Source organism: Colossoma macropomum, unplaced genomic scaffold (assembly GCF_904425465.1).
Source record: "Colossoma macropomum unplaced genomic scaffold, Colossoma_macropomum, whole genome shotgun sequence".
NCBI classification, from domain to species: domain Eukaryota; kingdom Metazoa; phylum Chordata; class Actinopteri; order Characiformes; family Serrasalmidae; genus Colossoma; species Colossoma macropomum.
In genome coordinates, this window is record NW_023494807.1 from 21,838,606 (window position 1) to 21,852,566 (window position 13,961).

A 13,961-nucleotide genomic window follows, 5' to 3' on the forward strand; every position below is an offset into this window, starting at 1 on the left:
TTGCAGCAAAGAAAGGATGTCGGGTGTCTAGTTCAAGTAAATAGGTAGGTTTAACAGACCGAGCACCTGGGGACATTTAGTTTTTGAATATTTCAAGGTCCACTACAAGTGCCTGTATATTACTGCTGAAGTATATAGTTTATAGCAAAATGTTAATTAAAAATGAAATAACATAGTTGTTCTCTGGCCCAAGATTTTTTAATACGGCCCTTTTAGTGGTTGAGTTTGACACCCCTGTGCTAGGGTATCAAGGACCATTTAAAGTTTTTCCTAAGAAAGTCAATTTCCCAAGTGAAAAAAAGGGAATAAGACACTTTTGAACTGTACACTGGGGTCTGCATTTCATTACATTTGCCCCCTCTTATTGATGTAAGTTTTGTTGCATAGCAGAAAACCAGTGAGCACTGAATTACAAAATAAAGAGAGCTGGGCTTCAGTAATGCATTTATTTTCAAAACAATACTTTGTGTAAATGCTGTGCTTTCTTCCTTCATTCCAATTGCCTTTTTGTCAGGCCACTAAATTTACAAATCACAAATAATTTCAAAATTAATCAAAGTAAGTAACATAATGAATTTAATCGATTGTTTTTGTAGATTCTACAACTGTGACTAGAATGACAGAGACAGAGCTGTAAGTAATGACCTAACCTCTAAGCGTTCTTAGTCTTCCAGTTCGGCTGTACTCTCACACCTCAGTGCTGGACTTTTTTTTCTTTTGCGTTTTGCAGAACAACAACCGCCTCTTCTGTAGTGACAACTTCTGAGATTGTAAATCACACAAACAACAGCAGGATGGAGCAAGACAAATAATTCGTGATGTGATTTGCTGACAAACTGAACTTCTACTGATTCTGAACTTCCAATGTTGATGAAAGCATGGATTCTTTAGTTGGCAGCATGTACAGTGCTGTGCATACTTTCATTTATTTAATTTCCAGTCAAAATGTCCATTTTTAAGTGTCAGGAAAAATAACAAAATGTATATTTCACAGGAAATTGCACAAAAGCCTCAAAGGCTAAATATAATATCACATTTTCCAGTATTTACTATGTTTTCTCTTTGCCTTTATTACAGCTTCCATTCTTTTGCTTTCAGTTTTTCAATGAAATCTGCAGGAATATTTGCGACACCTCCAAAGATGTGGCATTTTCTCTCACGATCCAGATAATCCCAACTACAAATTTAGACTCATCAGTTCAGAAAATCTTACTCAGATGTCTCAGATGTCCAATTTTAGTGTTCTATTCGATTTTTTTTAGTCTAACTTGGTTTCTTGACAGCTACACATCCTTTCAGACTCATAGTGTTGAGTTGTTGTCTCACAGTGGAAGGATAGACAGAAACACCTGTGGATTTTTCGGATCTGAAGCAAAAGTGGAGCTTGATTTTATCCTCTCTCTCAAAGATTAAAGCTTTAAAACTGTTTATCTGATGGTGACAGTTTTGGTGGTCTACTAGGTCTTGCACAGTTGTTAGGAGTCTTATTTTTTAATCATTTCTTGAACTCCAGTTTTCACTTATTTTACATTGACTCTCCTCTTCCTTATGCTAGTGGATTATCATTATAATCTGCTTGACACTATAAAATAAAAACCTTGTTCTTAATGGCTGTTTAAAAAAAAAATAAATAAATGAAAGGGTGGCCTCTGACAATTATTTGCTTTGTGCAAAGTGTACAGTGCTGCAGTCCTTAGGTTAGAGATGCATTACTGTATGATAATGCACAGTGCACAAATCAAAATGTGTCTCCCTCTGGTTCAGTAAGTGTAAGCAGTGCTAACTTACACACACCATGTGTCTTCATTCACTGCAGGAATGGAGAGATCCAGTTGATCTGGGTTCTATTGGCTGTAGGCCTTGGGTTGCTGCTGATCCTGTTCAGCGTTATAACATACACACTGAGAAAAAAGAGCAGTAAGTATTCACTGTCTTCTATTTTCTTAGAGAGCTTTTAAAGACACTTTTGAGATTTTGCTATTGATACTCACTGAGGTCCATAATTGCACTGCCGCAGTCCAAAACGCAAAACAAAATCAGCGAGTGAAATTACAAGGTTAAAAAACTCTTCACTAATCACTACTAAACTAAATTAGTTTGGTTTTAGTTAAAGTTACACTATGAAAGTTTTGGAGACCTCTCTGGTGGAAATGTATAATTATCTAATTCACTTGATTTCACTCTAACAGATGAAAATCAGACAGAGAGCAGAGGGAGGTGCCATAACACTGCAGTTCTCATGGTTAGTATTGTGGTTGATGGATGTTATCATGTGGTCTTGTGCAGTTTAGCTCAAATGCTGTGATTTTCTGGTGTTGTGAATATAGTTTTAAAAATGTATTTCCAGAAATAAAATAATGTGATATTTTTATTTAATGCAAGATTTTAGCATTTTTATGGTTATCTACTTTTGAGTTTGTGTGAAATCACTTATTTAATTGTGTGTGCAAGCATATATGTATGTGGATGTGGAAACCAACCAACCTTGTTATTTGCAAGGTGTTAAGACTCTGTTCTCTACACCAGACTGTGGACTGGTACCAGGTTGTGGATTGTTTGACACCACATCATAACAATGTGATAGTGATAGTTATTTGTATATAAACAATATCCTGTCATTAAACCATTTAAGCATTATCATTGTGTTACCATGAGTATGTTATTTCCACAGCCTTCATCTGCACCAGATCAAAGTGATGTGACCTACATCTCTGTAAGAAAAGTTACCAAAAATGAAACTGTAAGTGAACTCCTAAAATACAGCCATTGCCACCAATAGGGAAGTTATGGTTTGACATTTTCAAGGTATGATAACCTAATCAAAAAGTAGTTTCACAGTAGTAAGCAAAAATGTTTAAATCACACAAGGTGGTGAAAGTTACATTGGCCAGCGGTGAAATCTGACTATTACGGCTAGGTTAAGGCTCATGTTGATGTATTATATTCTCCTTTGAATTTTGCTACTGCTATGGTTCCATATTGAATTCGTGGGTGATCTTACTGAGGGTTCCCCTTCAATATTGACATCACACTTGAACATTGGCTTTGAACAATTTCTTTGTTTTTTGTGAAGTCTTCAAAAGAAAAAAAAAAAAACCTTTATTGATTGTATATGATACAAAGGTAAACACATTTTTTTATTTAATCTCCTAATACATTTAAACTTACTGTACACTTATGTACTGTTACTGTAAATAGTAGCCGGAATTATTAATTTATTGAATGATTTTCTTAGTTATTCATCAGCCACTGTGTTGTTCAAGTGGGTTGTTGCCATGAGTTTAACTTTGAGGAATTGTTGATGGTTGCAAAAAAAAAAAAAAGGAACACATAGCTAGCTTAATAATATATTTTCAAGAAAGTCTTTTCTATTTTCCAGCCCAAAGATATCCCGTTATCATTATGAGCTAAAACAAAGTGGCTATGCAAGTGAAGGCATGTTCTGAGCTTAAAAAAAAAAGTCTTTCTGGCAGTGAGTAGCTCTGAACCAAGTGGCTAACTTTTATACAGGGTGTCCCCAAAAAATTGACATAATTTCATAGTCTAATAACATAGCCAATTCTCCCTCACATTATCTAAAACTTTAACAATATGTGTAAAAACTAACCAAGTTTAATTTTTAATGTTTTTTTTTTCAGGTTGAAGAATGGCGTTCACTAGAAATGAAAAGGCATTTTGTGTGTTAGAATATGCTCGAACACAGTCAAACAAGGGTGTGCAGCGTGCACTTTCGAGAAAATTCAATAAAAATCCACCAACTGGAAAGCAGATTTGGACATGGCACAAAAAATTCAAAGAGGAAGGCTGTCTGTGCAGGGCAAAGGGATCTGGATGACCACCAGTATCGGAAAATATTACATTTGTGAAGCTTTGTGAAATCGGTTATAAAATCTACGTCCCTCTGAATTTCTCATTTGAATTTTGATAAATTAACTTTGCATTGTTCAACATGGAGCCTATTTAATTTCGTTTGCATAGGACTCAGATATTCACATCTCAAATGACGTCAATTTCTTTGGGACACCCTGTACATCAAACATTATGTGATTTCTAGCTAACTATGCTAAAAGGCCTATCAAACGATACATGTTGCTTCATTCAGAATAACTGCGCTGATCAAGATTTATCGTATGTTTACAAAGTTGTTTGTTGGGATTATTTAGCTGATAATGAAATGCTTTACATTTGTTTGGAAACTGCCGCATGTGACATTACTAACTAGCAACGCAGAGTGTGTTTGGAGCAGGTGTAGACTTCAGAACTAATTTTGCAGCATGATGAAGTCCTTGTCCCCTGCGTGCACCGAACTATGCTCTAAAGTGTTTCAGGGTTGAGAGTCAGAGTTGAGAAGGAGACGATCACAACTAAAGTTGACTGAGAACTGGTTTAAGAAACTGTAACTCATAGACAGAAATAGGCAGAAATGCATTGTAGACGGTATTCTGAAAAAGCCAACAGTGGTTTGTTCACTGTCTGATCAAACAACATGACTAACCGTGAAATGATGACACTGTAACATTCCTAATCATGAGTAACACTGTTTTGATCTTTGACAGTCCAAGTAAAGTGGGCATAGAGAAATGTCTAGCTCTGATGCTTGTTCACCTGTTCCCCTACCTCACCAGGTTTAGCTGGTGAAAAAGCACTCAAGGTGGTAAGAATCAAAAATCTTCCGTTGTCTATTTTTCCAGCTCCGTCCAGCATTTGGAGATGATGGGGTGATCTACAGTTCTCTGATTCACAAGTAAGAGGTGCGAGAGACTCAGCCTGAAGGTCAAAATACAACAGCTGAGGTAGGTTATGGCACACACTGAAAAATAGATAAATGAATAAAAGAATTATGTAAATTAGGAATCAGCTCTGTAGTAGGGGTTGCATCCACTAGCCAGTGCTGTGGGCAACTGTTGACTAGTTGAAGACAGTCCCTGAAAAACAGTAGTTGTAAAAACTGCAATGAAGCGTCAGGAGGAAAGGACAGAAATCAGTTTTTCTGTTAAACACAAAGCCTAAACTTCTATTAGTGTGTAAATACTGCATAAAATGAAACTGGTTCCACTGCAAACAGAGTAATACTGCACTGAAATACAGGTTTGTAAGCCAAACTTGGACTACTGGTCAGCAACCAATCAAGGATATCTTGCTTACTTGCTACCTACTGTTTCAAACACAATTCATGAATATTATTTTAAAATTCAGCGATTAGGACTACATCTCGCTTGGAAAAGCTCATTGTTTCCCACTGGACATCGCATTGAAACATATTACATCAACACAATCATTGCCAAAGGTGAACTAAACGACTAAATTGTGTTTATGTAATAGATTTTATTCAAGTGGAAATTATGTACACATTTGAATTAAGTAAATTCAGTACATTACTTCAGTACTTTTTCTGTTCTTTCTGTCTTGATTAAAGGTGTAAGCAGATGTATTTCTGGACAACATGCTTGACCAGAGCTTTTACAAAGAAGATTATAAAGCAAGTGACCAAACAAATGGGATTTAGACTGTATATGAGATGCAACCCTTTGGCCTAACTGAAGAACAGAAGAGGAAATGATCAAGAACTTCTTGTGCCATTTCAGCATTGGAATGTCATACTTACAGTTGTAAACAAAAGTTTCGGACCCCTGGTCAAATTACATATTTTGTTGATTTTTGAACTGAAAAGTTTAAACACAACCTGTTTTAACAATAATATTTCTATGAAAATGTAAATGCACATTTATTTTATATTTTATTAAATAAATAATTTAATTAATTAACTTAAAAATTAAATAGTCATTTCAGCATGTGCAAAAATTTGAACATCCTACTAAGTCAGTTCTTAGTAACACCTGCTTTGGCAGATATCACATCTGTAGCCAGCTACTCAAAGATATTTAATGATAAGGCCAGGGAACTGTGACGGCCCTTCAACTACCCATGCAATGTTTCACTCACCACTGATGCCACTCCACACCAAAGCATAATAGATTAACCCCATGCTTAACAGGCAAGGTGGTCTTTTCATCAAATGCTGCAAATCTCTTTTTCTCCAACATATTTTTTGGTGATCGTGACCAAAGAGTTCCATTTTTAGTGCTTCAATCCACATCACTTATTTCCAGAATGCTAAGGTTGCAGGTAAGGTTTCCTTGTGATGTAGATCATGTTTGTGTATGCAATGCCGCACAGTAGAACAGTACACCACCACTCATGTCAACTAAACCTTCTTGCAGGTCCTTCACTGTCATATGGGGGTTTTGCTTTGCCTTTCTGGCCAATATCAGAGAGTTTTCCTGGTCTTCCAGATTTTGTCTTGACTTCCACAGTACTCTTTGACATTTCAGGTAGTGTAAACTGCAAGCTGGAAGCATTCAGTTGCAGGACTGCACAGTCTGCCAGCAAGCCACAGAGTGCCATCAATGTTCATTAATGTTGATTAATTTGTAAAATGATCTAATAATCACCATTTTCTGTTTTTAACATGTGATTTGTCAAAGGACATAGACTGCCACTAGATTGGTACAAGGTGTGGATTTGATTTTTTAAAAAAGAGTTCCACTGAAAAAAAGCCTGAACGATCTAATGAGCCAAAGACTTAATAGTCTTGAATTGACCAAATTGACCAAAATGGACACAAAACTGCCCTGCAAAAATATTCCTATATATTTTCCACCTACTGTGCACATTCTCTTAATTGCAGCTGCTTTTAACATCACTGCATTTTTGAGGTTTACCCATTTTCTCAGAGGTTTTGAGCAGAGTTAATTATCTTTATATTTAAGATGGTGATGAGATATGACGTGTTGTTTTGTACACTGCAGTTCTCTGTCCAGAGTGCTGTAGCGCAGGGTTTCTCAGCCACTGGGCTGTGGATCACAACTGGGCTGCAAAGCTCCCTCTGGTGGTCCTTGGGCCAATATAGCCTCCTGAGACCCAGAACATTTTCAAAAAAACTTTTTATTTTTATGTACTGTCCATAAATAAGTGGACAACAGGATGTTGCATAGCAATTATGTTGATGTCATATTTCTTGTTTCCTATTCTGCATCAGACCAATTTTCATTTCTTCATTGGGTTTGCTTTAACAGACAAAAACACATTAATGTTTTGGCTACACTGTAAGAGTGTTACTAGTTAAAACATTCCAAACCTCAGTTTGAGGTTGGACAGATTGTCTGATAAATGGAGTTGAACCCATTGCCTAATAAGTGGAAGGAAGTGGACTGCAATAAAACCACAAAGCCACTCTACTTGTGGTCCCCACCCAGATAGCAAATGTACTGACTGAAACAATGCTAGTATGATGTTGGACAAAACCATTAAATTAATGTAAATCTCTGATGTTGAATTTATTTCAATCTTTTTTATTGGCTATTCAAAATCCTCAACATTGGAAAATCAGCTATGTTGAACATTCATCCAACATTGATTCAATAATACTCGTTAATGGTTGAATAGCCATTAAGTTAATCTAATGCCAGTACTGATGTTGATTTCATGCTGAAATAATGTTTACTCTATAGTTGAATCATGTTAAAAGAACAGTAAATTCATTTTTTTTGGTATTTACAAAATACAACAGACCTTACTTACCCCTACACACTCAGAAAAAAGGTACTAAACTGTCACTGAGTCAGTATCTCTCTTGTCACTGGGGTGGTACCCTCAAGGGTAATGTTTTCACAAGCTTTAGTTGGGGGACATAATTATTTCCTATCCATTTCCTATCTATTTTTTCAATCATTAAGCAGTCACCAGAAAAAAAAAAAACAGTTGTTCTACTGTCTTGTGTGAGCGGTTAAGCATTATGATAAAAATCTGGGTGGTTACTAGTTTGAGTCTGATGATGCTCCATTTAGTAATTAGTGTTTCTTGCTGTGATTGGCTGATTTGCAGTGAAAGGGAGTGAACGTGCGCTTAAGCAGTGCTACTCTATGTTAATTTACTTTTTGACAGTCATACGTTCATGTGTTGTAGGTTAGATTCCACCTGTGGAATAAATTTGTGCTAAAGCTAGGGCAGCCTTTTCTCTCATTATGTTCCCTTGTACTGTGCTGTCCGGCTAGATTTCTAATCATTAGACTCATATATAACAAGAGCTTAAATGAATAACACCTATGGCCTATGTGAAACTATTTTCTCAAAGTTAACACTGTTCAGTATACTTTCAGCAATAATTGTGTTGATGTATTTTTTTTATTTATGTATAAATAGTGGACAGATTTAGTTATTTACAGATAGAAAACAATGCCTCAATTTTATGTAATTTTATAGCATATGTATTTTATAGTATCACTATTTTATTTAGTTCTTTTTTCCTAGCAGCATGCTACCCCAATAAAATCTCTAGATCAAACCTGGTCACCTCATTCTAAAAGTTCTAGCAATGCTCCTGGCTGACATCTAAAACAGAGCATTAGTGGCAGGTGAGTGGGAGAATTTAGAGACTTTTATTAAATAATGACAAAAAATGTACTTGTTTCCCCTCACTTTATTTCCCCAGTGTCTGTACATGTAGAACATCAAGGAATCTACACAAGAGAAATGATGACAGAGCTTCTATGGGCAGTGGATGGGTTTTAAAGCAGCTGAAATAGTGAGACTGTCATTGTGTCAGCATTTCTCTCAGTATATTATTTTGGCTATTAGTCAATACTGTGAATACCCAGTCAATGTTCGTTCACTCTAGCATGTCAGCACAGTAAGAGGATTTCACTTGGCTGTTTCAGCACCCGTATCAACACAGAGACGAGGAAGTTAGAATTACAGAATTTCGTTCAACACAAAAACGAGTCATGAACTACTCTTTGATTTTCATGTTCTTCATTCAAAGTAAGTTGAGATTTTACTGTTTTGGCAAATTACATTTGATATTATTGTGTGTATAATATATGGTGTATAAATGCCTATACTGAGTTAAAAACTATTTTTGATCTGTTTTCTAAACAGATACTGTTGGCAGGAGGCAGTTATCTCTTCAAACTGGAGCATCGATTACCATCCCATGTCATTATGATATAAAATATGTACAACATAAGAAGTACTGGTGTTATAATGCTGGGGCAGCATTTAATTACTGTAGGATTCTGTCATATGGAAATACCACAAAAGATAGAGTAACAGTGACTGATTATCCAGCTCAGAGTCTCTTTACTCTGACTATGAGAGATCTGCAGAGTGGAGACACTGGCATGTACTGGTGTGCTGTGGAGATCGGAGGAATAACTGAGCTAGATGATCATAAAGATCTTTATCTCACAGTACAGTCAGGTAGTAGATTATAAACAGCAAATTCTAACTAGGGGCTTGTATTTGGTTTACTAAGTGGTACTTCACATTGCTTACAATTCATCCTGGAATCATTCCTGATCTGTCTGTCTTTGTCTCCAGATCCTAATCTATCTGTGGTGGAGAGAAGAGTGAGTGGTCAGGAAGGAGGCAGTGTCAGTGTCCAGTGTCTCTACAGTGCTGTGTATCAGAAAGAACAGAAGCAGTGGTGCAGATCTAAAGACTGGAGCTGCTACACAGTGGGGAGGACTAACACATCCCAGAATTCAGCAGTGCAGATCAGTGATGATGGGAGAAGATCCTTCAGTGTGGAGATGAGTGGACTGCAGCAGAGTGATGCTGGCTGGTACTGGTGTAAAACTGGAGATCTACAGATTCCTGTTCATCTCACAGTCAGAGAGGCAAATTCAGGTACTATCACTGCCACTTATTATTATTATTATTATTATTATTATTATTATTATTATTATTGTCAGTTGTTTCATACAAAATGTAACCAAGCAAGTTGTGAAAGACTGCTTTACAAACATATTTGTCAATATTTAAAAGAGACGAAATACTCTTTTTTTGGTGGGGGCATAAGCACAGCTTAGTAGCAGTTCATTATTATACTTGGGGTGCAAGCCAATTTTTTCCTGTTACTATGTGTGAAACATCATATAATTAGCAAAAGAAATTAAATATTTAAAAAATACTACTAGCCTCTTCATTACATAGGGGCAGATTTACTAAGAGAGGTGCGAATTACTGAAATACTACTGACACTTTGTGCTGGTGGCCAATTTAGCTGAACAAGTACTTCCAGGAACTTCCAGGCAAATGAAAACAGGTGCAATGTTATAATTAACAAGTGAAGTGCAATGTAACCATTTGTTTGGCTCACATGCCTTTTCTAACAAGGCCTATTTCCACCAGGTTGTAGAAAATATTTTTTTCTTTCTTGTTCATATTAAAACTGTGACTCATTAGGTTGAAATAATGACTTATTTTCTCAGCATAAGTATGAATAATAAATATAAAGTGGAAAATTTTGAGGTATTACTCATAAAGTATGTGGTATGTATTCCAACATGTTATATAAGTAAGACATTGTTTCAAAACAATATGGCATAAATTTGAGAGAATAAGTGAGAACTTTGACTTTCTGTTTTAAAACACGTTCATTTTCAGCAGGTTAGATGAGCTGAACTTGAGTCATGCACTGAGTGCATTTGGAAACGTGAAATTGTAAACTCCCTGTTTAATTTCACTGAAGACAACCAGGTTGTTTGGGATTGTGTGATCGTATGATTGTTTGTGATTACCTCTCAGCTACATCCAGTACAACAAATAATGGCTGGGTCTGTCACACTGCACACAAACCAGAGTGCATATAGAAGCCACAGACTTCCAATGTGTGCACACACAAACATTAATTTTAAACTTGGACTAAATCAATATTTATCTGTTAATCCAGTTCTATCAAACTTTAACCTAGTTTTAAAATCATCAAGGTTACATTTAATCCATCATTTTAATACTAGTTTACATTTAAAGAAAAGCCCTAGATTAAATTTATCCCTTTACAATCCCAGGCTTTTACATATTAGGGCTTATTATTCAATAACTACATGGACTAAAGTGCAAACTGCACTTATTATTTGCTAATCATGTACTGGCTAACATTTTTGAGTTCAAAATGAAAAATTTAAAAATCATTTTTTCACTATGACACATTTGGTAAAGTTTCACTAGTGTTATGATTGTTTTTTAGAGACAAAATGGAATGTTCCGTCATGTATTTTACGTACAACAAAAGGTAAAAAGCCACTAAAAGCAAAAGGATTCAGTCAAAAGTCCGGGTTATTAAAGAAGGTTAAAGTGGTTCTGCTGTTGCATCGCTCTAAAAATCCTTTTTGCATTTTATTTTTTTTATATTGTTAAAGCCACAAATTATACTTAAGTACTAATTTTCTGTTTTGATTTTCTACTATTTTGGCAGCTTTTAGAGATTCTGCTGTGGAACCCACGTGAGTACAAAAATGAAACCCATACACAGTTTAGATCAGGTCAGTGTTGGCCAGTTTTAAGTGAGGATGTTACTTTTGGCCTTGTTGTTTTACCTTCTGAGCTGTGAGTAATTAAACACTAAGGTGTTGGTGCAGACTCTCAGACACCATAATATTACTGGTCTCTTTAAGTCATTTGCAGTAATATGACAGTAATATGAAGTAATAAAAGAAATTTTGCTTAATATGAGTCAGTGTTCCTCACAACCCCACTTCCTCTTTCAACTTCTTCCTTCATTTTTGAATGTAAAAAAGCATTAATGGTTAAAGTGCAACAGTAGATCTGAATGGAGATAAACCTTTACTAAACATTAGAGTCTGCCATTATGCTCCCTGATATGAAACATTACCGACTGATGCAGTTCTGACACTCAGCAGGAGCTTTTATGTACATTGTGATTAGTTTCGGCTTTGTTTATGTTGCAGAGAGCCAGTGCAGTTCTGCCTTGCACGCAACTGAATGATCCCAGACATGATCCTGGATCGAGGCATCGAGAACTTAAGAAGCTGGAACACTGTAGATGTTGTATCTGAGTTAGGAAGTAGCTTGTGTTCAGGGCAGAGCAAGAAGGGCCTCAGCCACTGACTGTCTATATTTCAACAGATTGTTTTTATTCATACGTTTATTAAAAAGTAGTGCAGTATGTACATTGCTTTACTCCAGTGCTTCATACCTTCCTGTCTTGACTACTGAAATGCTGTTTACTTTTAGTCTCTCTGCCAAAATCCTGCCAGACTACAACAAATTAAAATCTCAGCCAACAGAGTCTCACACAAACCAATCAGCTCACATCACTCCCATCCTCTTTCAACTGCACTGATTACCTCTCATCACAAATTCAATATAAATTACTCATAATGCATTGTAACCAATACTACTGCTTTGGCTGCTGTATTGTTAATGATTATGATTTGTTGATGTTTCTTTTATTGTCATATAAAATAAATTAAAGTTCTTTTTTCTGATCATTCCAGTGGTTTAAATAAGGGCTTTAAAATATCAAAAGAAGAAAAAAGCAGCAAATCTGCAACCTAAAGGCTGATTTATACACTTGCTAGATTGCGCATTGTGCGCATTGCATACAACATTACAATATTACAACAATAACAACTGAGTATTAATTCTTGGGCGATTAAAGGGAAATTCCCCCAGTTTCTGGACATTCTGGATTGGACACTGTCCCCTAGTGCACATGTTCTCAAATGCTTGCACGTGGAGCCTGTATACGTTCACAGATACACAAGCACACAAATGTATTTCAACCTTCAGGGAATATTAAATTCAGTCACTTCAGCATTTAAAATCATCCACATGCTGCAGAAACTCAACTAGCCATGCAGCAGCCCTTTCAAGGCCCCTTTTACATGCCTACGAAGGGCTCTGATCTAGGTGGAGCCACATAGTAGAGAGCTTAATAAGCGCTTTAACTACAGCAGATGTGGAAGAGTTAGCTTTTCTCTCTATATGTAGACGACTACATGATTCAGCAAACAGCTTTTGAAAACTTCTGACTTCAAGCCAGTTTAATGATGCTGGGGATGGTGGAAATTTCCATCCAGACAGCAGTCTGCAAAGTGATCGGCACTCCAGCTCTGTCAGCTGGTTGACCTCAAGGACCTCAATTTGGAGTTGAGCATTGTGAACTTAAGCATGGGCCTCATCTCTGGATCCATTAGATGCAAAAGAGAAAGGATCAACACAAGGCAGGGCTACTTCTACCTTAGCCTCAGCCCTGGACTGCTCCACAACTGCTACAACAGGAGAGGTAACAACCTTGCTCCTGGCATCATTATTCATATACACCACCATGGTCTTAAGAAGGAGATGTGATTCCGTACATTGCTGAAATATGACCATTTTGTATATATGCTAATTGGCTTTGCTTGTGTTTTTTTCCCAAGTGCTTGGTTCAGTCTGCTGAAACACTTTGCTTAGTCTAAATCTGGACCGTGGTCTGCTCTAGCACTTCATCTTTGTTCTTTTTTTCTGACCACAGCCTGCTGTTGTCTGGATATGTTTGGTACACTATTCTTAACCCAATGGTGACACTGACATGAAAACTTCATCTACACTGCAGTGCCTCTGCTGAATGATCCCCCACTTAGATAATATATCTGTCCATCAGTGGCCCATATGGTGGCCTATTTCCATTGATGGATGGGATGATGATGGATTGTGCCACAACAGATGGGCTACAGTCACTAATTGTAACCCTAGTCCACCTTTAACATTGGTACTTGACCTCTCTAATGCTCTTTTGGCTGAATATAATCAAACACTCACATCAATGTTCCAACATGTAGTGAAACGCCTTCCCCGAATAGCAGAGGCTTTTAGTGGAGTAAATGGGGACAAACTCCTTATTAATACCTTTCATTTCAGAATAAACATAGGATGAGTAGGATTCTACTAACCTTTAGACATAAATGTAACTGTAATAGTTTTATACATACGAGTTAAGTATTCAAGTTATCAGATACTTGATCAGTTTGTCTCCCACCCCTAAATTAACACATCCTCTCTAACATTGGTGCTATGAGATCACTGTTAATTTTACCAAACAAGAACTGGTTGGGCTATAACAGTGACATCAACACAGCAGAGACAAAGGTAGCAAGAAAAGTTTTCATTTAATT

The 13,961-nt window shown here is 36.5% G+C and overlaps 1 protein-coding gene across 1 annotated transcript; it reads left to right on the forward strand.

Annotated features, from left to right (window-relative positions):
* Positions 1 to 8,729: 8,729 nt before the first annotated feature.
* LOC118797467 (polymeric immunoglobulin receptor-like) lies at positions 8,730 to 11,984 on the forward strand. The gene is made up of 5 exons (XM_036556839.1): positions 8,730 to 8,820; positions 8,938 to 9,258; positions 9,379 to 9,687; positions 11,258 to 11,285; positions 11,751 to 11,984. The coding sequence occupies exons 1-5, from the start codon at positions 8,784 to 8,786 to the stop codon at positions 11,782 to 11,784; spliced, it is 729 nt and encodes a 242-aa protein (XP_036412732.1). The 5' UTR covers positions 8,730 to 8,783; the 3' UTR covers positions 11,785 to 11,984.
* Positions 11,985 to 13,961: the final 1,977 nt, after the last annotated feature.